Here is a 23,580-nt window from a genome sequence, read left to right on the forward strand (position 1 = left end):
GCTGGAATATGGATTTAGAACGGGAATATGTTGTTTGAATATTTATTTGTATATTGGCAAATTTTGCCTTTGGATAACTATCACTGGAAACAAGATAACTAACTACATTTTATAAGCTTAAATAAACAAGTCGATATTCTAAATCGCCGTCACATGCACTTAGCTATATGTGATAATGATAAATATATCTACTGCCAGTTTTGAGAAAATAGTTTATATATCTTAGTTGTTAGTTTAAGATCGACATGATGATCAGATTCACTAGAACTAATTAACAAAGGCAAATAAAACATAAACCAATTTTTAACAAAACTTCTTTTAACCTATCCAGGAAAACTAAAACAATTGTATACTTATCTATATAGGTTCACTAAACATTTTGAACTTGTAAATAGCTCTTTCTAATCACACAACAATCTTGAGACTCACTCATTCCTTTTTGTCTCCCCCCACTAACATAATGCGTCATACACAAACGGGCACACATAATATAAATATCTATGTATAGTACTCTCATTATACTTATCCTAGAAGTGTAATTCACAAGCTTCATTGCAACATTTATAAATTTAATTTTTACAAATTAAATCTATACTAACACATTTGATAAATTTCATATTTTCCAAAAAAATTAGAAAAAATTACTTTAATGGGTTAACTTCCTTAATATATTCATATATATGATCATTTATCACACTTTATAGATATATATTATCTTCCATTATAAATATGCGATAGATGAAAAATATCCGAACATGTACGCTTCACCTTCAGAAAAGGATGATAGAACAAATGTATTAGGGTTCGGCTAATTTTATATTATTTAGAAACACATAGTTTTAATACCAACAACAACAAAAATTGCCGATAAGACTAGCGTGTTTCTTTTTTGTCATTTTATCGATTTTGTTAATAGTCTGATGCAAGCATATCACTGATGATCAACTATGGCTGACGTTACTAGTTGAATGATATGCTTGTACGATTTCGAAATATCCAATAATAGACTAAATCTTGAAGTCGTGAATAAGAAGAGACGATGATTGATCATTATATATGATAAGAATTAATGTAATAGTCTGAATGTGAGTAATTATAATATACGAGAATATAGTAAAAGCTAAAATGTCATTGATGGATTTGACAAACAGCAAACACTTTGGTGTTCATCGCAGTTCCTCATATGAACCGGGTTTCGATATTAGGATGATTAAGCTAATTATAAAAAGTGAATGATATAATCAAATGTATATTGACTTCAAATGATGTGTGGGTTAAAAGTAAAATTATAGGTTACCATCAGAAAACAACATTAGTATTTAGACAATTTGTTAATGGTTTACTTTTCCCTTTTCTCTTGTTACACTTTCCAATAACGTAATTGATGGGTTATATCTGTCATTATAAAATGTGATGGAGTGCTGGATTTTTGAATGAGGCCCTGAAGTTCGGCCCAGTATTGGGGCCCATTAAGAATCATAGACGATCAGATTTGAGAATATTTGACTTTCTGACCAAAACTTATCAGTTTCGAGTCTGTTTAATCATTACCGAGCTGTACTTTTTGTTTCCGTTGTTGTCCGTTTGCTCTGAACTTAACGGCGATCGAATTTTCACGGCGACAATATGACGACGGCGATCGGGTATGCTTTACTCATGACGTTCACAGTGCTTTTGTCGTATACGAGCTTGTCCCATGGATTACTACAGGACCCTCGTAGGATATCTCATGGTTTGTCCGCAAGCGGCAAGTACTTGACGAGAGATGAGCTCTGGTTCAATCAAACCCTCGACCACTTCTCTCCCTATGTAAAAATCAATCATCTTGATTCTTCGATTTGGTTAAAGGTGGAAACATTTTTTTGATTCTGTCTGGGTTTTTTTTTTTTTTTGTGTCCTCAGGACCATCGCAAATTCGGACAGAGATACTATGAGTATCTAGACCATTTACGAGTTCCAGATGGACCTATCTTTCTGATGATCTGTGGAGAAGGTCCTTGCAATGGGATCCCAAATGACTACTTAAGTGTATGAATGCTACTCATTTTGATTTGATTGAAGAAGATTAGTTTCTGATTTTTTTTTGTGATAAACATTGTTCGTTTAGGTGTTGGCGAAGAAGTTTGAAGCAGGCGTTGTTTCACTTGAGCATCGTTACTACGGAAAGAGCTCTCCTTTCAACTCTTTAGCCACTGAGAATCTCAAGTATCTTTCTTCTAAACAGGCCCTTTCCGATTTAGCTGCTTTCCGTGAATATTACCAGGCAAGTCTTCTTTGCTGTTTTTGTAATGTTCTAGAAGCTGCGTCTATAGTTCAGTGTAGGCTTGGGCGTTAGGAGTTCGGATTCCGTTAGGAATTTTGGATTTTTGGTACTATGCTCATAATCCCATTCGGGTTCTTACTAACTTGGATTGGGTTTGGTTCGGTTCGGTTCTTTCCGGGTTTGGTTCAGATCGGGTTATAACTAATGTCTGACATCCTCAAAAAATATTTAAAAAAATAATCAAAATTTACCAAAAATACTCAAAATATATAAAATTTTCAAAAATCTAATTTAAACTAGTTAAAATTACCTTTAACTTATATAAAAAGATTAACATATCTAACTAAATTTCGGATATTTTTGGATCCTAGTTCGGATTTCTGTTACTCGAACCCGAAAGCACATAGCTCTTAAGTCCGGTTTGGATTTTTGTTTCGGTTTTTTTCTGTTTTGGTTAAGGTCAGGACTTCGGTTCGGGAACTTCCGTTTGGGGTAAAAACGCTCAGACCTAGATCAGTGGGCATGTAGTATATGAAATTTGTTTGTGTGGATGCAGGACTCTTTGAATGTTAAGCTAAATAGAAGTGGCAAAGTTGATAATCCTTGGTTCTTCTTCGGGGCGTCTTACTCTGGAGCTTTGAGTGCTTGGTTCCGTCTTAAATTCCCTCATTTGACATGTGGAAGCCTCGCTAGCTCCGCAGTTGTTCGTGCTGTCTACGAATACTTTGAATATGATCAACAGGTCAAACCTTTCTTCCCTCATTTGACTTGTTGTTGTGTCTTTTCGTATAGTGTTTGGTTTCTGATGGAATCAAGATTTGTTGTTGTGTGTTGTTGGAGCAGATAGGTGAGTCAGTTGGACCGGAATGCAAACCTGTATTACAGGAGATCAACAAACTCGTGGAACTAGGACTTAAAGTAAACAACAAGGCTATGAAAGCTCTCTTCAATGCCACCGAGGTTTAGCTTTCTTGTTTCTGTTTCTGTTTCTCTTCTCTCAATCCAAAATCATTATGGAAATAAGAAGCCTCTCTAGAATCTAATGAAGTTTCTGATCTCTGCAGCTTGACGTTGATGCTGACTTCTTGTACTTGATAGCGGATGCACAAGTTGTTGCAGTAAGAATATAGATACTTAGATGAATCTCATTTTTCTTTCTAGTTTTAGACACTCATCTTCAAAGATTTTTGGCAGGTCCAATATGGAAATCCAGATAAACTATGTGTCCCTCTCGTTGAAGCTAAAAAGAACGGCAGTGATTTAGTGGTAACATATATCAACACTGGAAGAAGAACTCATTGTGAAAACTACAGTCTTTGTTTGCTAATAGATTGCTTGTGTGTGTGTAAGTGCAGGAAGCATATGCTAAGTATGTTAGGGAGTACTGTGTAGAAGTGTTTGGGTTAAGCTCTAAAACATATAGCAGGAAACATCTGCTAGACACTAGGATCACCCCAGAGAGTGCAGATAGGCTTTGGTGGTTCCAGACTTGCACTGAAGTGGCCTATTTTCAGGTGGCTCCTGGGAACGATAGCATCCGCTCTCACCAAATCAACACAGAGTAAGTAAAAACATGCTTCGTTACTTACCCTCTCATGCTTTGTTTCATTTTACCATCATGCTTACAGGTGTGTTGTATAGGTATCATTTGGACCTATGTAATAGCCTGTTTGGGAAAGGTGTTTACCCTGAAGTGGATGCAACGAACCTGTACTATGGGGGTGATAGAATTGCAGCTACTAAAATCGTATTCACTAATGGGTCACAAGATCCATGGCGTCATGCGTCCAAACAGACCTCATCTCCTGACTGTAAGCCTCCATTTACTTTCAGACAAATATTCTCTGTAACAAAAATTTAACAAAGTTAATGTTTGATGACACAGTGCCTTCTTACATTGTCAATTGTCACAACTGTGGTCATGGAAGTGACCTTCGTGGATGCCCTCAGTCTCCAATGATCATTGAAGGTGTATATAATAACCATCCTCTCATTTTGTGGGATGCCTGAACTGTAAAGATAAGTACTGAAACAACTTTTTTGTTTTTTTATGTTCAGGTGATTCCAAGAATTGCAGTTCGCCAGATGCGGTGAACAAAGTGAGGCAACATATAATAGAACACATCGACTTGTGGCTCTCTGAGTGCCGCGGAGTGCTTAGGAGCTCCATGTAGAGTCACACACCTCACACGCTCACGTTTCTGTTCAAATAAAACATCATATGGATGTTCCAAACTTGTAATCTATGTAACTTTAACCTCCTCCTATGTACGTTTTGAACCTTTTTTATATGAGACTTCTGCTGTAGATTCATGCACGGAAGATAGGTTCAAGGGTAGAGTAACGACTCAAGTATATTGAATGTGTGTTTTGTTGTTCTAGATTGGTGTCTTGGCTATTTTGTAACTGTTAGATACGTTGTAATATGTGTTAGAGCACCAATCCGTTGTAGTCTAGCTGGTCAGGATACTCGGCTCTTCGAGTCCCGGCAACGGAGTCTTTATTTTTTTAGTTCTGATTTATTTATTTATTTTTTACTTCTGAGTTTTGTACATTCTAAGTAAATCCGTGCCTGTTACTGTAGTACAATCTTATTCCTATAGTTTGGGGATAAAGCTGGAAGACTTCTAGCTGAAGTGCTACAAAAAAAGGGCTTGTGGTAAATAATAGAGTTCATGACTGCTGCAAGGAAATGAGTAGTTACCTTAGACCATCTCCAATGTATTTTTCTATTTTTTCCTCTATAATAGAAGAACTCTATAATAGAGGTGAGTTTCTCTCCAATGTATTCCTCTATTTTTTCCTCTAAAAAGGAATATTCTTGGAAGATTCTTTTTTTATTTTACATTTTACACCTCTAACTTGTAAATGTTGAAAATTAACCCATTCATTATATTTTCTGAATTTTTTTCATAAAATTGCAATATTATTTAAATTAAACATTTTATTAAAAAATACATTAGACAAAAAAAATAAAACAAAGTACCATTATCTAACAATCATTATTACTAAATGTTTCTCATAAATGATCAATTAATGCATTCCGAAGTGAAAAATAAGTTTTTTTATCTTTGATTTTTCTGAATCGACTTTGAAACTCTTGGAATCGGTTATCTTCATTATATGGTATTTGGACTTCCGGAGGTGGAGCTTCTCTTCCAATTCTAATCGGTGCATCGAGATCACGCTCATCCTCAATAATCATATTATGTAAAATTATACATGTAGTCATTATATTATGTAGTACTTTTTTTTTCAAAAAACGTACATGCCTTTCACAATCGCAAAACGTGATTGTAAAACTCCGAATGCATGTTCTACATTTTTTCTACATGCTTCTTGTTGTGCTGCAAAATATTTTTTCTTTGGAGTATTAAGTTGTTTTAATATGTTGTATTGATTAATATTTAAATAAAAAGTCTTTGACTTTTAAATAAAATAATAACTTTTTTATTTTATTTTAATTATAATTGAGTTTTAAATAAATAATAATATTTTTATTTTAATTATTATGTAAACAAAAAGGTGTGATTTTATATTGTAAGAATTGTATTTCTTCATACACAAGTATTTTAGTTACAATCATAAAAAGTTTGAGGACTACTTTGTAAATAAAAAAGTTTGCCTCTATTATAGAGGAATGCTATTTTTTCCTCTAAATATAGAGGAAAAAATAGCAATCTCTATTTTAGGAGAAGAAATAGGGGTGGGTTGGAGCTAATTTTACTCTATTATAGCATTTAGAGGCAAATATAGGGAAGGGTTGGAGATGCTCTTAGAGCATCTCCAAGGGAACTCTATTTTTTTTCTCTATAATTTACACTAAAATAGAGTAACTCTATTATATAGTTGAATTTGCTCCAATGGTTCACTCTATAATAGAGTGAAATATAGAGTAATCTTATTTTTTAACTCTAAATGTAGAGTGAAAAAACAAGAATACTCTATATTTCACTCTATTATAGAGTAACTCTATTATAGAATAAACCATTGTAGCAAATCCAACTCTATAATAGAGTTACTCTATTTTAGAGTGAAATATAGAGAAAATTATAATGTACCATTGGAGATATATGGTATTACTGCCAAAACATATGTCACATCCATTGAATCGAATCTTAGATGATTTTTGTTCTTTTTATATTTATTTAACAAACGATTGGTTGCATTTCGAGCTAGGTACATTCATTGCATAACACTTTCATTATAGTATTCAATTTTTAATGGTAAACCTAACTTGCAAGTATTTTTCTAATCCTTAAACGTTATGTTTCCACAGTTTATTCTCCCATGGATTAGTCCAACTGATTTGCATCACTGCTATCGAAAATGTAAGCCATCTCTTTCATTATTATCCATCGAAGTAGTTGATAGAGTGAATACTTAGTAATGGTGTTATCAGAAAAAGAAAAAAAAGAGAGAGAGAGAGAAAGGTATGAGATCGTTTTCGATAATTGTAAAGTTTCAATCATAAATCGTATGGTTTCACCTCTCCATTGCAAAAGGTATTACAGGTGGATGTAATGTAACCAATATGGCGGAAGGTCACTCTTCATATCCATGGAGAACTCAGCAAATCCTATAGACTTGAAATGGACACTTATTACTCTGTTTTCGAGACACTCTCTAAACGACTAAACCACATTAGAAGATACGTGTCACATTTTACTAAACTTTATATGTTTGAGTAGCTTTACAAAATAAAATAAAAAGTCGGTATACGTAAGACATTAGTTAAGGTTGTGTTTTGTTTATTTGTAGTCGTTGGCTTTGTTTTTTCAACATTTTTAGACGCCGGCGAAACACGAGAGCTTCTGTTTTGTAATTTATTTGTATGAAACGTCTTCGTGCTGAAAAATTCAATGTCTTTCTTGTTTCCTTTTAATCAAGTGGTTTTGATCTGCTGGTAAAAGGCTCACAGCTGTGAGTACCGCCTTGGATTCGATTCCCCTTGGCCACCTGGAACGCCTTAAGTGGTAAGAAAATGCAGATCCTGCAGATTTTGTAGTGATTAGTCTTTGGGTCTAGAAAACCTTTGAGATTATACTATGGTTATCAAAAAAAAAAATATTACAAAAGGTATGCTTTAAAAAAGGTCAAAAAATATTACAAAAAAATGGACAAAAGGAAACGGTGGTCTAGTGTTACGCGGACTTTGAAATTGTTAAGCAACTCGGATACGAAAACATCCCACTATACTTCACTTTGTGGCCACGCAAATATAAACTTATTTTACAGCCTATTTAAATACTCCATCTGTGGACCTAAAATACTCTCAAAGTTAAACAAAAAAAAAGATAAAAAGTATTGAACCTTTCTTTTCCAACCTACACTAATTTATTGGTTATAAGTTTTAGAAGCAGCTTAATGTGTTATAAATACTATCCCTATGTTTTAAATTACTAAAATTTCAGATAAAGTTTCAGTTTTTACATATAATAAAAACAAATTAAAGCTTTAGTTATAAACACATTATGATTAGCAATCTCAATAAATAAAATATTACTGATTCCATAAATTTATCTCAATGTATTGCTAATCATATTGTATTTATTATTAACTAATAATATATATAGAAAACTACAAAAAAATATATTTTTAAAATATCTTCTTTTAATATTCATCTTTGAAAACAGAAAATAATAAACAAAAAACGTCTAATTATTTCCCAACTTCCTATCATCATAATTCAGCCATTGACATTTGACAACTCATTGAGTTTGCTTTAAATTTGTTTCTTCATTTTGCGTTTCCGTGACAAAAACTTGTCGTGTGGACATGCAACTATTTACCTTCCTGTTTTAATTTTTGTAAACATTTTTATAGGAAAAATCGCATTTTAAATCCTGAAAGTGTCATATTTTCACAATTTAAACACTAAACGTTTTTGACTAGCAGTTTAAACCTTGAAAGTGGTATTTTTATCATAACAAATCTCCAGTGAGGTTTATTTGTTTTCCAAGTCAGCTAGTTGACATGTACTGTTTATTTTGTGACGAAGTGTCGGTTTTTTCTTTTATTTTTTTCTTTTAGAAAAAATAAAATACTTAGAAAATTTGAATTTTTTCGAAAAATTCAAAAAAATATAAAAAATAACATTTCAAAATTAAAAATAAAATAAAATATTTATAAAATAAAATGGAAGCACTACTTTGGGCAATGAAATGTATGAGGAACTTACGTTAATTTCAGGTTACGTTTGCAACGGATTGTTTTCAATTGGTGAAGATGGTTTCGGAACCAGAAGAATGTCTAGCTTTTGCAACTTATTTAGAAGATTTTAAAGTCCTGAAGGAAAGTTTTTCTCGATCAGAGATTATCCATGTGCCAAGAACGCAAAATACAAAGGCGGATACCCTAGCACGTCGTGCCAGAAAACAACCGTCTTTCGTCGTTCACATGGATCAACATCTTTCAGTTTGGTTTACAGAGTTTATATGAGTCTGTTTATGTTGATGATAAAAAAAATAAAAATAAAAATTAATCCAATTATAAACCAATAAATATATATAATATAATAACTTGAATGGTGATTCTAGATTCTGGTTTTTGGGTTTTGCTATTTTAAAAAAATATGATTTATTGATACTTAACTTATTAAATTTTCAAAATTACTCCAATTATTGGTATTATTTATTAAAATGATATTTATTTTAGTAATTTTATGTTTGTTTAAAAAGAAATTAACTTATAAGTAAAGTTCTTAAAAATAGTAAATAACTTTGAAATTAGATAAATTACTAATCAAACTTTAAAGAAACTAAAATATATGTTACTTATCTAAGAAGCTCCACTCACACCAAAACCTAACATATACAAATCTAGAGGCATACTTCTATATCTCTTAATTATATTTCAAACTAACTTATAATATTTTAGTTAAGGTCAAAAACATTTTAAGTGGTTTATGAGATTTTTTCTAGTTTCACAAAAATTTAATAAGTTAAGTATTAATAAATCAAAAATTAAAAAAACAATCAACAACCAATAAACAGAATCTAGAATCACCATTCAAGTTACTATACTATATATATTTATTGGTTTATAATTGGATTATTTTTTAAAAATAATTGATTTTATTTTTAATTTTGAAATGTTATTTTTTTTTATTTCTTTGAATTTTTGAATGTTTTGAATTTTTCAAATTTTTAGATTTTTTCGAATTTTTTTGAATTTTCTGTATTTTTTTATTATTATTTTTTAAAAGAACAAAATAGAAAAAAACCGACATATCATTACAAAATGAACAGTACATGTCACATAGTTGACTTGGAAAAATGTCACTTTCAAAGTTTAAAGTATTAATAAAAAACGTTCACTGTTTAAAGTGCGAGAATGTGACACTTTCAAGTTAGAAATGCAATTTTCCCTTTTTTTATATGCCGGCATGCTGCTCGAGCCAAAATTATAAGTTTTTTTTTTTTTGTTTTACCCTCTGGAGTTGATGGAAACAAGTGCAATGTTTTTATACATAGATTGAAAAAAAAAACGGTGGTAATACCTTCTCCTTTTTAACAAATAAGTGAAGTTGCGAGTGGTTGAAAATGGAGGACTAGTTGAAATTAAATATATTTAGCCATTTTAAGTATTTTATGCCATCCCTTTCTCTCGTCATATACCATATGACAGTGCATAATTCATTCAGTAGATGATGAGATAAGATTCGTTTTCGAGTGTATATTTAACAAATTATTCTCAGTAAGGGTGTCAGATCGCTTTCAGTCAAACAACAATTGAAAGTTCAACAATAGTTTTCAGATTGGTGTAAGAAGGTTTGATGATCATCAGTATAGAAAAAAATCGTGAGAGCTAATTAATCGTTCATATATAATACATTAATCGTTGCCTGGTAACTTTACAGGTAACTATGTGAACAATATGGTGGAAGGTCACTCCTCATATCTATAGATGGACTACTTAGCAACTCGGAATTCGACAAAACGTAGGTATAGTGATTTTGTGTAAGCAGTTCAGACTCCAAATTTGACAATCATTAGATCTCTCCTCTTATTGTTTATATTCTATTTATAAGAGCAACTGCAATGGTGTTACTCAAATGTGAATCTTTAGAAAAGTGTATTTTGATTTTTTAAATATTATTTTTTTTTTTAGATAAAAAAATAAATATCAATCAATCGCGGATCGCCACATGTCGTCGGGACCTGCAAATAGTGCAAGGATTCACTAAGAAAGAATTTTTATTTAAGAATTTAAAGATTGAATCCTTAGTTTTTAGTAAAGTCCATCGATTATTTAATTATTTTTTTTCTAAAAACTTTTCCTTAAAGATTCCTATTGCGGATGCTCTAAATCAACGAAGTGAGATTCTAACATATTCGTATATGATATTAGAAATAATAGGTCGACTTTCTGTCTTCGCATTTATTTTTTTATCATGTTCACATGTTCTGAATTACAGACAACAAAAAAAAAGTTAATACTGTACATAGACATTAAGGGTTTCTTTTATTTTGTTTTTTGTGAATTATCATCGTCTTTGTTTGAACGTTCCTCAACGCCGGCGAAAGATGACAACTTATGCGTTGTTATTGTTTCGAAACGTCGTCGTGCTTAATCTACCACCACTTTTTACCGTTTTCTCTGACCATGCTGGTCTTTCTTAGCTACCATGCTCGTTTCCTTTTCTACTAAAAAGGTCAAAACTGAAAATTGAAAATGTGGATTCTGATGTTTGTATTTATGGCTGAAAGAAGTTCGATACTTTTTTCTTTTGAGGTCCTGTTAATTTCTCTTTTAATCTGGTTACTGTGTAAAATAACTAAAAAATACTCAGTTGTTTAGTAACCTGTTTTGAAACAGCGCTTCTGTCTCATTTATTAGGGTGTCAATGTTATGTTCTTCATCGCTCGTGATCCAGCCAAGTGATCAGAAACATTCAGTGGTAATTATAGAAAAACACGAGATATTTCTTTTACAATTATAACCATTCACGGCCTCAACTGTTTCACGGATCTATTCCAAACTGCATTTATTTCAAAACAATCTAAGTATCCAGTACCAATGAAAAGAAATGGGGTCGCCTGACTGAATTGTCCCTACAATCAAAAGTAAAAATATTTATGAAAAATGATTTTTAAAAGCTAAAATTTAAGCGAAATGTCAGTTTTTGGTATATTGCTATAACAGTAAGACTTGAATAGGTGATGGGTCGAGAAGATGACTTCTCTAGTCTCTAGAAGACAAGGACAAACCCTACCCGAACCAACCTCTTTGCAAAGAAGCTGTGCCGGTCTAACATTGAACAATGCCCTAAGCCAATTCATAAAACAATGCCCTTATATATGTGTTGTTCAGAATCATATAATAAGAGTAAAAAAAAAATTAAACTTCCCTAAAAAAATCTAATTTCACAAAAATGTTTGTAAGATAAAATAAAATAATAGTTAAAAAAACTCGTACCAACTCCAAACAATGTTAATACGTTACTGCTCTTGTCACAATTTGCTAGTTTTCATAAAAATTTGGAAACTAATAAATTAGCCACGTAGCTTGTCAATACGAAGACAATGATAGCAAAACTAAAGCAATAGAAACTAAACTGGGGGCACCATAGAACGAAAGAGAAAAGAGAACAAGAATTTTTTAATTATGGTTTTAATTATAATTTAAAATAAAAACTTACTAATAACTATTTAATAATATATTTAACTACTATAATTGTTAATAAAATATTTATTAATATTGTTAAAAGATCCAAAAAACGTTATTCTGATTTGTTATGTCCACAAGTATCACTTTAGCTAAGAAAAGTCTTACAAACTATAATTATTTATAAAAGAAAAAATAAAAGATACTAAAATATGCCCAAAACTTTTTTGCTGCCCTAAGCTACTGCTTCACCGGTTTATGCCAAAGGCCGGCCCTGCAAAGATGTGACAGAAAGTTAAGCCTTAACAATCGTTTGGCTTAGAGCTAATTTTAGAGATGTCTACTCAACTCTTCCCAACACATTGCTCGTCTGTAAAATTGTCATTTTCTTATGCTTCCAACACACACGAAAAATGTATGTCAAGGAGACCCCGCTTGTTAGTTAGAGGCATTAAATATCTTTTAAAAATTTTTTTGTTTGTGTTAATATTTTGCTTGGGACATATTCCCTTCGTTTCTGACTAAGAAAGTTGCGGAAATATAACTAAGTTATTATTAATTATATTTCTCTTACCAATAGTATTTGAGATAAATAAAATTATTTATAAAATTAATGTGATTTTTAATTAATTTTCAGTTAAAAGTAAGTATAATTTGTATTGAAATTGTACATTTTTTTATAATAAAAAAAATGTTAAAATGACACTTATTATGAAACAAATGAAATATTCAATACTGAAAATAATATATGCAATTATTTTGTGATATTCGATAATCCACGTATGGTACAGACATATTTAAGTGAATATGAATGTGCTACGTGTGTATATCTACTACAAATCTAACGTATTTAAGTGATTTGCAGTTTATTGCTTTCGCCAAGGTAGATGCAATGATAAATTCAATAACTACGGGATGCATTATGGCTGTTATAATACTTCTAGCTAATTATTGTATGTGTATATATTTTATAAGTGAATAGTCTTTTTTTTTTTCTTTTTTTTTTGATATCTTTGGAAGATCTTAGGCGGTAAGCCCAGACTAATCTCCACGAGACATTCCATCCGGGTACGCATAGTTATAGACGGAAAGGTGGCTAAGGCGACTCGAACCCAGAACAGATACTCCAGCTGGAATTTCATTACCACTAGATCCAGAACTCTTAGTTGAATAGTTTTATAACTAGAAGGTGATTTGGGCTTTTAACACGGATATAACTTTTTAGGATGAGTGTAGTCATGATTCACTGATTTTTTTTAATATATGGTATTATTTTAACTGGCTAAATAAAATTTATGTTGAGAGGAGTTATCCCTGGCCTGGATTTACAGAGCAACTCATTCTCAGAAAATGAATAATTTGGATATGAGTTTTGATATTCAGCTAGAAATTGGACCATCGATGGTGTTTGAATTAGGTTATTAACACATACTTAAGTGGTAGGTGCATGTTATTGTACTATCATGTTACGTATCTGATCCTACCAAGAAAACAAATAGGCTTTCAAAAGAAAAGGAAGAATTCTACAACTATTTTATATACAGTTGTTTCACCGCAAATTTCAGAACTGCTTACTTTTAAGAAACCTCTTCTAATACACCAATTAAGTTAATGACATATACATTTCATATAAAAGAAAAGACATAACTATCTAATAAACTAATAAAAGTTATCGTCAAAAGACATTTTGTTATATTAATTGAGAAGTGACATATTCGTATACCAAACAATATCTAAACTTTAAAATATATACTTAAAGTTTAGAGTTAAATAAGATTAAATAATATATACTTAAGGTTAAATAATCCTTTTTATATTCTAAGGTTAAATAAAATATACTTAAGGTTTAGAGTTAAGAGGTGGGATTTTGAAGATATGATTTTAAATTTTAAAAAATAAAAAATAAGTATTAAAATTTTCAAAATAAAAGGGGTTATTTTAGTCATTTTCCTTATTGATGGATATTTTGTGAGAAAAACTAAAAAAATGCTATTTGAGAGAATTTCCCTACAATATAAGAAAAACTAAATGATAAGTAAATATACGGTATAATAAATGGAAAATTTTATCAAATATCTATTTGAAAAATATATAATTTTATGTTTTTTCTAAAGAAATATGTATTCACTCAAACATACAATTCGGAATTTTGTTGTTGTTCAGAATACAATGTCCAAATGAATAGTTACATAGTTAATATTTGAAAATCAAAATAGTTATGCGCGTAGCGCGGATTAACTCCTAGTTTAAAATACAAATTGAGCTTTAACTTGGTTTTACAGGTTGCCAAACTCTTTTAAGTCATAGACTCATAGTGATGGAAATTTGTGCATAGGTTATAAAATTTCTTTTTTTTTTTTTTGATCAACAGGTTATAAAATTTCTAACGAATGCAATAGTCTTAATAGTTTACCTACGTAATATGCAAAGGTAAATGTAAGATAAAAAAAAAACTATATTTTACCAGTTACATTTTCATTCAAGGAAAAATCCCAACAAAAGAAAAGGAAAATCGAAACAAAGAGCCATTTATGTTTTCATCCAGACCACACGTGATACACATACATACATATAATAACATCCACAAATGTTCAGTGCTACATTTGACTTTTCAAACTCTTTCCAAGAACCATACCTATTACCAACCCTTCGTTTGGTTTTACACCCGCCACGTGCTACGAACAATAACTTAGACAGCACAAATCAGGCGTGTGCTAGGCACGGCGAAAAGACGAGTGGCTTTAGGAGCCGTGAGACCAAACACGTCGTTCATGTCAAGCTCGCTCGCTTTCATCCCATCAGGTAATTTCCATGTGAAGCAATGTAATATATGAGCAACGGCTAACTCAAGCGCGTATAACCCGAGTTGCATACCCGGGCACGATCTACGACCCGACCCGAATGGTATAAACTCGAAGTTACTTCCTTTGAAATCCGCTACTCCCGGTTCTAAAAACCTCGACGGTCTAAACGTTTCGGCGTCAGGCCAAGATTTAGGGTCACGTCCAATGGCAAACGCGTTGATCATAACGCGCGATTTCTTGGGAACGAAGTAACCGTCGATCTCAGTGTCCTCTGCGGTTTCGTGGAGGAGGAGTGGGATCGGTGGGTGTAACCTTAGGGTTTCTTTGAGTGTGCATTTCAGAAAAGTCAACTTCTCGATGTCTGATTCTTCCACACGTCGGTCAAGTCCGACAACTTCAGCGAGTTCTTGTTGGACCCGTTTTAGATCCTCGGGGCTCCGTAATAACTCCGTTAAGGCCCACTCTATTGCAGAAGCTACCGTTTCCGTTCCTCCGAACATGACGTCCTATTAAATTCAATAAATCGATTCAAATCCCTTATATATTAATTGAGGAACATTTGATTCAAATATGTAACCTCAATTTTGTATTAATTAAAAGAGGCCCCAATGCATAGGTGTCACTCAATTAGGTAGTCAATTACATTCAATTGAAAAATAAGTAGGTCCACATTCGATTTTTATATGTTGTTAGATACATAAGTTGGTCAAACTATATGATATAATGATATGATATGATATTTTTTTTCCTTAAATAAAACCTACGGAATTACCATAAATGACTAATAAATATATGACAATTAATGATTTTAATAATAAAGATTTGATAACAATTTATATCTCCTCCATCATTTTTTGTTTAATTTTATATTATTAAAATAAATTAAACAATCAAATTAGCTATAAAAGTAAAATTTAGATTTTTTCGTATACGTTATATTTTGAATTTTTACAAACGACAATAAATGACTAAAACTATTAAAATTATTATGTTAAAAATTAATGATCAATGGTTTAACATTTTTATTATAAGAAGATACACATGATTTTAAAACCATATGAGTAAAAAATATCATTTAATAATAAAATATATATATATATAGATTAAACACTATATACCATAAGATTACATAAATATTTTAATGTTAAAACTTTCAATGAATTTTCAAGAACATTTATAAATTATAAACTTATTAAAGATTTCAGATTGAAAATTTTGTTATCGATGATTTAAATATTTTGTTATAAAACGATATGAATGATCATAGAACCGTATGATTATAAATTCTTATATAATAAATAACTATACAAAATATACTATTCTTAGAAAAATAGGTTGTTTCATTTTAACTTATATTACACTTTTTATTAAACTAACTATCGAATTGATAAATAACGTACCAAAAAATGTTTTGCTCTTTCCTTAAATAAAAGCTACGAAATTACCTAATATGATTAACGTATATGTGAAAATTAATTATTATAAATAATAAATATTTGATAACAATTTTTGTATCTTAGTTCTTTTTTTTAATTTTATATTATTAAAAGATATTAAAAATCACATTAAATATATAATAAAACCATTTATATTTTTTCTTATATGTTATATTTTGAATTTTTCAAAACGTCTATAAATTATTAGAAATTTGAAGATCCCACTCTGAAAATTTTGTGATCAATAGATTTTTTTTTTGTCATAATAAGTTACAAATGATCATAAAATTGTATTAATATGAACTTTTATTTAATATTATAAGAAGATACACATGATTTTAAAACCATTTGAGTAAAAAATATCATTTAATAATAAAACATATATATATATATATTAAACTATATACCATAAGATTACATAAATATTTTAATATTAAAACTTTCAATGAATTTTCAAAAATATTTATAAATTATAAACTTATTAAAGATTTCACATTGAAAATTTTGTTATAGATGATTTAAATATTCAGTTATAAAATGATATGAATGATCATAGAACTGTATGATTATAAATTCTCATTTAATAAATTACTATATAAAATATACTATTCTTAGAAAAATAGGTTGGTCCATCTTAACTTACATTATATTTTTTATAAACTAACTATTGAATTGATAAATAATCTACCAAATTTTTGTTTTGCACTTTCCTTAATTAGAAGCTACGAAATTACCTAATATGATTAACGTATATATGAAAATTAATTATTATGAATAAGAAATATTTGATAACAATTTTGGTATCTTAGTTCTTTTTTTTTAATTTTATATTATTGAAAGATATTAAAAAATCACATTAAATATATAATAAAAACATTTATATTTTTCTTATATGTTATATTTTGAATTTTTCAAGACGTCTATATATTATTAGAAATTTGAAGATTCTCACTCTGAAAATTTTGTGATCAATAGATTATTTTTTGTTATAATAAGTTACAAATGATCATAAAATATAACGCATATGAATTTTTATTTAATAAATATTCAAACTAAATAATATATATATATATATATATATATATATATATATATATATATATATATATATATATATAAATACTAATGATTTAAAGCAACAAGATTGGCTGATCAATTTAGTCGTCGAGTTGAAATCTTTGAAAAGTACGTGAAAGACTAAAGTCAAAGTAAATATGGATTTAGAATAGTAGTTATATTTTACTAACTGAAATACCGAAAAAACCGAACCGAACCGAAACCAACCCGATATCCGAATTGAACACCCCTAATCCAAATGATGCCAAACTATTGTTTCATTCTCCAAAATATAATAAAAATAATAACTTAATTCCGCGCAAGGCGCGGGTCTTATCCTAGTTAGATTTTAAAATGTAAACAGAAATAAATTGTTAGCTCAAAGAGGGTCAGTTTATATTTACATGTGATTTATATTACCTTTGTACGTGTTTTTTACATGTTTCGTATTTTAGGTTTTTTCTAAAACTTTATATTTTTATGAGTTTTTACTATCAGTAAATGACGTCATTTTCCCCTAATGCTTACGCAAAATCTCTAATATCATATGGACTACTTGTAAATACAGAAAAGTTACCTTCCTCATTTAGACAAAAATATGAATCTAGTGGTTTGATGGATAAGTTCGATGGTGTGACGCATTAAGAATAATGAATGTGCCTAGTGGTCTTCTGAAAAAGAAATTACCATGATGATTGCTTTGATATTGTCACGGGTAAGTTTGATAGAATTCTGAAGATCCGTTGTCTCGCTCACTAATTTGGCCTCTTCACTGTAAAAAGCAAGAAGATCATCAACCATATCGGTATCACCAACATCTCCATCATCAACAGTGTTTTGATTCTCTTTCTTCTTCATATGTTCGTCGATGATATCGTCAATAAATCCGTCTAGATCATTACGGGCCTTCACGAGCCGCTTGCTTATCCCTTGTGGATCGATCCACCCAAAATATGGTATGAAATCTGCTACGTTGAAGGCTCCAAAAAGCTTAGAGAACTCTTGTAAGATTCTTATGAACTCATCTTGTCCCTTTTCGCAAGCTGACCCGAACGCTGCCCGGTAAGTTATGTTTCGGGTCAGGGCGAAAATTTGCTCCCCGACGTTTATAGACTTACCTACATTTTTTTTGGTTTTGCTGTTAAAATACGTACGTATAAAAGAGAGAAACATTGTTTGTTGTTTTTACTTTTTACATATTTTACCGCACATAGCTAACTTACCAACGTTACTAGATACCGACCGGATCATTTTGTCCACTTCATCTCGAACAGAAGCCCATGACTCCGCACGTTTACGGCTAAACACCTTCATGACACACACTTTCCTCATCTGTCTCCAAAACGGTCCGTAGTGAGCGAACGCCATGTCGGCTCGGTCATAAGTCAAATAGCTTATAGCTATCGTTGCCGGCCGGTTCGAGAAGATGCTGTCTTGGACTTGGAGGACTTGTCGAGCCACATGAGGTGATGAGACGGCATACATATGGAGGAAGCCCATGCGGAGATGGCACAAGCCGCCATATTTTTTAGCTAAGTTGGCTAAACCACGGTGGGTGAGTTGGTCCATCATTAACATATTGCCTATGATGGGCCAACCACGTGGACCGGGTGGGTAAGACCTTCGCCGTCGTGTGATGAGGCCGATGAATATGAAAAGTGAGACGATGATGAGAATAGCCGTTGTGGGATCTAATAATTGACTTAGTGTTTGTGATACAGAAGACTCCATGATTTTTCTTTTTCTTTTTCTGTAAGAGGTCTATCAGGCAAAGTTCGCCATTTTGGGATGTGATTAGAGAGGTGGGTTTTATAATCAAGGTGTGGTCCCCTTTATTGACATATTTCTATTTACCTAGTGTGGTTTAGATTAGTTCTATTTATCTAGTGTGACTTAGTTTTCGTCACTCACATGTGCAACAAGTATTATTTAAGTTACAAAAAAAAAACTTTTTTTTATTATATGAAAATAAATAGGAAATCAGACAAATTATAACGGATATTCGAGCATTATGATGAAGTAATTATTGGTGTTTAGTGGATTTTATTATACTAGTGGACCGATGAAAATTTAAAACATATTGTTAGAAAATGAATATGTATGTGACTGGTTCGCTATAATATTTGATGATCATATAAATATAAGTTGTTTCCCTTAATACATAGTAGTTTGAAATTAGATATAATTGATATATAAACAAATGATTAATTTTAGAAACAATGAGAAATATCCATATATATATATATTCTGATTATCCACATGTATGTTATGTCATTTTAAAATTGATAATTTAAACATTTAAAATATTTTAACAAATTATACATAGTAAGTATTAACAGATTAACTATATTTTAGTATTACAAGATTAAAAATTATTAACTGATTAAACTGTTTTAAATTTTATATCCTAAAACAGAAAACATATTTTAACATAATATATTATAATAATAATCGATTTAATTATTTTTTTATACATATATTACATACTCATTATAATTTAAATGTTAAAATTTTATATAAAAAAAGACAGCTTAGGTGAATGGATTTTATTTTTCTGAACTGATAAGAAATAACCATGGAAAAATGTCATGTTTACCACTTTCATGATACCATTATTCATCTTTACCGACATTAAATAAATATTTTCAAAAATATCTTATTCATTAAGTGGCAAAAGACTATTATACTTTTGTACTATATATATATATATATAATAAATATTTATTTAAATAAAAAAATTATGTTTTCGAATCATATTTTTTCAAATTTGAACTTTTTATAATAAAAATTCAATATAAAAATTTCAAATTTTTTTTTTCAATGTTCTTTTTGAAAATAAAAAATTATGTTTGAAACTATTTAAAAAAAATATATATATATATATTTTTAAGTATTTATATATTTATTAGAATCATAAATTTTACACTCCAAAAACTCTACTCATCTCTCAACTCTAAACCCTAAGTCTAGATTAGTTAACCCTAGGTGTATAAATGATTTTTACCTTTCATTGAAAGCAAATATAAAAATGGTTAGTGTAAATATAAAAAAAATAATATTATGAATGTGGTATATGTGACAATTTCTCAGTAACCATTTAACATGTCATAAATATATAAAGAGTAATTTATTTCTAAGACAATATAATCAGTATTGTTTAATAATGCAAAGCTGTAGTAAATGTTTTTAATATATAACATGTCATTACATATAAGAAAGTAAAGAAGTATTCTAAAAATTCAGATGTAATGTGAATGAATAATAAAATGGTCAGTAATCATATTCTCGAAGATTATACATCCACATTTCATTTTATTCCTACTTTCACATAAACAGAAGATTCCACTTTAAAATGTCTTGCTATTCTTATATGTCCACCAAATAAACATTTCTGAAAATATCCACAACTTTAGTTTGTGGCTTCTAACTGGATGAAGCAGAGCAAACGAACAAGTACAAAAGGTCTATTAATTATTTATTATATTAATAAAAAAGCTCTAAAACTAGATATAGACCGACCACAAGCGGTGAGTACAGACAGTCGATTGATAAATTACAACAACTACTATTAACTAATGTCCGAACGCGGCGGCCGTGCGCGACCGATTAAGCGGTGGGTGGCCATGGTGGTTTCGTCAAACAATTAGTAGAGAGGTTAATAGGATTTAGGCCTGAGATTTATTATCTGAGATCCGGATTCGATGACGGATCCGCTCAGAAATCCAGATATCCGGAGAGGCTGGATCCGGATAGTTAAATGTTGGATCCGTCAAGACCGGATCCGGATCTGGATATTTTGATTTTTTTAGTCCGGATATCCGGATCCGTAATTTTTATTGATAATTATTTTTAAAATATTATATCTACAATATAAAAACTAATTTTATTCATTATATTTTCATGTTTATAATAGTATATATAAATTTAATATAAATTTGTAATATTAGACATAGAAATAACTAAAAACATTATATACATTTTTTTTTTAAATCATTGTTAATATTTTATATATATATTAATATTATTTTTTATTTATTTTAAAAATCTAAATCCGGATCCAGATATCCGCCGGATATTACAATGTTTAGAAGGATATCTGATATCTGGATATCCGAGAACCCCAAATTCAGATAAAGATAATAAAATCATGGATCCGTCGGATAAGAATGCGGATCTGAATATTTTAAAATACCCCAGATATCCGATCTGTCCAGGCCTAATAGAGTGATAAGGCACCTTTTTGTCGTTACTAACAATGTGTATTTCGTTCGCATCTAAACAGTTTTTTTTTTTGCAACACACACACATCTAAACTATACGGTTTTATGCTTTTATACGTAATGTATTAACTTTCAATTACAATTACATAGTTTTAATTATATTACTATTTGACATAAAGTTATAATTATTATTCAGACATGTATACCTGTCTGATCGGTCACCGATGAAGTGATTAGTGTCCAACCGCTTGCAAACTGTCTCAAACTGCATTTTAAAGCAAACACAGTTTTTCTTTCTTAACGATGACCACCAACAGATATATCATACAGTAATTCCTTTCCAGAGTCTAACCATATGTTTTCCTTGCTTCTAGTAAAGGCCGACTCTATAGCATAATCGATTAGTGCATAATCGATTTAGCTATAGCATAGTCAAGGAAGAAACAATTGATTGCTATTGTTTATCTATTTTTTAGAAGTGATATTTTGATTTCTACTTCTCATTAGTTAGCCTTTTAATTTTAATTTTCCTGCTTCACCAACGAGTTTTTTTTTTCGATAAAAAGCTTCACCAACGAGTTTCTGTGATACATGCTAGGGGTGGGCACTTTACCCGATATCCGAAGTGGCACCCGAACCCGATCCGAAAAACCCGAACCGAAATCCGAACCGAATTAGCAAAATACCCGAACGGGTATTGAATTAGGAGAGATTGTATACCCGAACCCGAATGGATAATATCCGAACCCGAATGGATATCCGAAGATAACCGAACATATGTATAATTAACCTTATATTTCTAGTTTACATCTCTTATTTTATATAAAATATTTATATTAATACTACACATACTTTAAGTTCATATGATATACGTGCAATTACGGAAAAAATGATTTGGTACTCACTTAAAAAGCATGTCAAGTTTTTTTATTTCAAAAATTAACAAAAAGTTACATCCAAAATTTTAAAACAATAACTAAATTAATGCATTTTTAGTTTTAAAATGTTATGTCCAAATCTATTAACCATTTAATCTATTAAAAATAAAATAAAAGTTAAGTAAAATTTATATTCTTAAATACAAGAAATTTAAGAAATGAAAAATTTATTTTTTTTCAAAATCTAAATATCCGAACCCGATAGGAAATAACCGAAACCGAACTAAAAATACCCGAACCCGACCCGAAGTATAGAAATACCCGAACGGGTCCTACACCTCTATACCGAAATACCCGAAAATCTGAAATACCCGACCCGAACCCGAACGGGTATCCGAACGCCCACCCCTAATACATGCAAACAACATAGGAAAAAAATCTAGTCAACTAGTTTTTTTCTGAAACTTAGTCAACTAATTTACTCCAAGATCATAACTTTGTATGTCACATTTATATCACGAAGGTGTGTGTAACAATGCATTTTTCGCACTTGGCAAACTCGTTAGTTCTGTAATCATATAAATTAAACCATCCATAATTTAAAGTATACATTCGTTAACGTATTAAATGGTCAAGCTAATACGTGTCATAATTATTTAATTTAGGTTCAGATAAAATTAAAATCATATGTAAAATTTTGATTAACATTATAAATTATGATATTATTAGTAAATTAAGATTCAAATAGGATAAATTCACATATTAAAAATGATATCACAAGAATATAAAATTTTAAAGCTTTTTAACATTTTTTGGTTTGTTCTATAAAAACATTATTAACATTTACTTTACTATAAAAAACATTTCTATCATAATAAAATGCTGTTTTATTATTATTTAATAATTAACGATCAACCGTCAAATTTTAATGAATTTTATCAGATTTTGTTAATTATTTAATTATTATTGGTTTACTTTTATTATAATTTGATAATTAAAATTTAATATATGAAAAATATATATAATTGTATTTATAGAATAAGAAAAATATTATATAATATTTTATGCACAAATACATTAAATTAATTTGCATATTTTGAAGAGTTGAATTTAAATATGTTAGAGTGAAATTTCCAAATTGACCATTCCTAACTATCCCCTAGACTATATTTGATAAGTGATTTGTATATGTGCCATCACTACATTAACTTTCACAAAAAATGATGACATGGCTTAAAAGAAATATGACATGGCATAAATGTAATTGTGACATGTAAAATTTACTATATTTAAATTTATGTTTTTTGGTAAGAT

The 23,580-nt window shown here is 30.0% G+C and overlaps 2 protein-coding genes across 2 annotated transcripts; one reads left to right on the forward strand and one right to left on the reverse strand.

The window, feature by feature from the left end:
- Nucleotides 1-1,529: 1,529 nt before the first annotated feature.
- Nucleotides 1,530-4,644, forward strand: LOC106451610 (probable serine protease EDA2). Its single transcript, XM_013893563.3, has 11 exons — nt 1,530-1,809; nt 1,903-2,028; nt 2,108-2,263; nt 2,820-3,005; nt 3,107-3,223; nt 3,328-3,381; nt 3,458-3,529; nt 3,619-3,824; nt 3,905-4,074; nt 4,149-4,232; nt 4,322-4,644. The coding sequence occupies exons 1-11, from the start codon at nt 1,627-1,629 to the stop codon at nt 4,435-4,437; spliced, it is 1,470 nt and encodes a 489-aa protein (XP_013749017.1). The 5' UTR covers nt 1,530-1,626; the 3' UTR covers nt 4,438-4,644.
- A 9,663-nt stretch (nt 4,645-14,307) lies between these two features.
- LOC106451620 (cytochrome P450 84A1) lies at nt 14,308-18,967 on the reverse strand. Its single transcript, XM_022719534.2, has 3 exons — nt 18,392-18,967; nt 17,856-18,286; nt 14,308-15,182 (listed from the first exon to the last, which is right to left on the reverse strand). The coding sequence occupies exons 1-3, from the start codon at nt 18,897-18,899 to the stop codon at nt 14,562-14,564; spliced, it is 1,560 nt and encodes a 519-aa protein (XP_022575255.2). The 5' UTR covers nt 18,900-18,967; the 3' UTR covers nt 14,308-14,561.
- Nucleotides 18,968-23,580: the final 4,613 nt, after the last annotated feature.

Source organism: Brassica napus, chromosome A3, assembly GCF_020379485.1.
Source record: "Brassica napus cultivar Da-Ae chromosome A3, Da-Ae, whole genome shotgun sequence".
NCBI lineage: Eukaryota > Viridiplantae > Streptophyta > Magnoliopsida > Brassicales > Brassicaceae > Brassica > Brassica napus.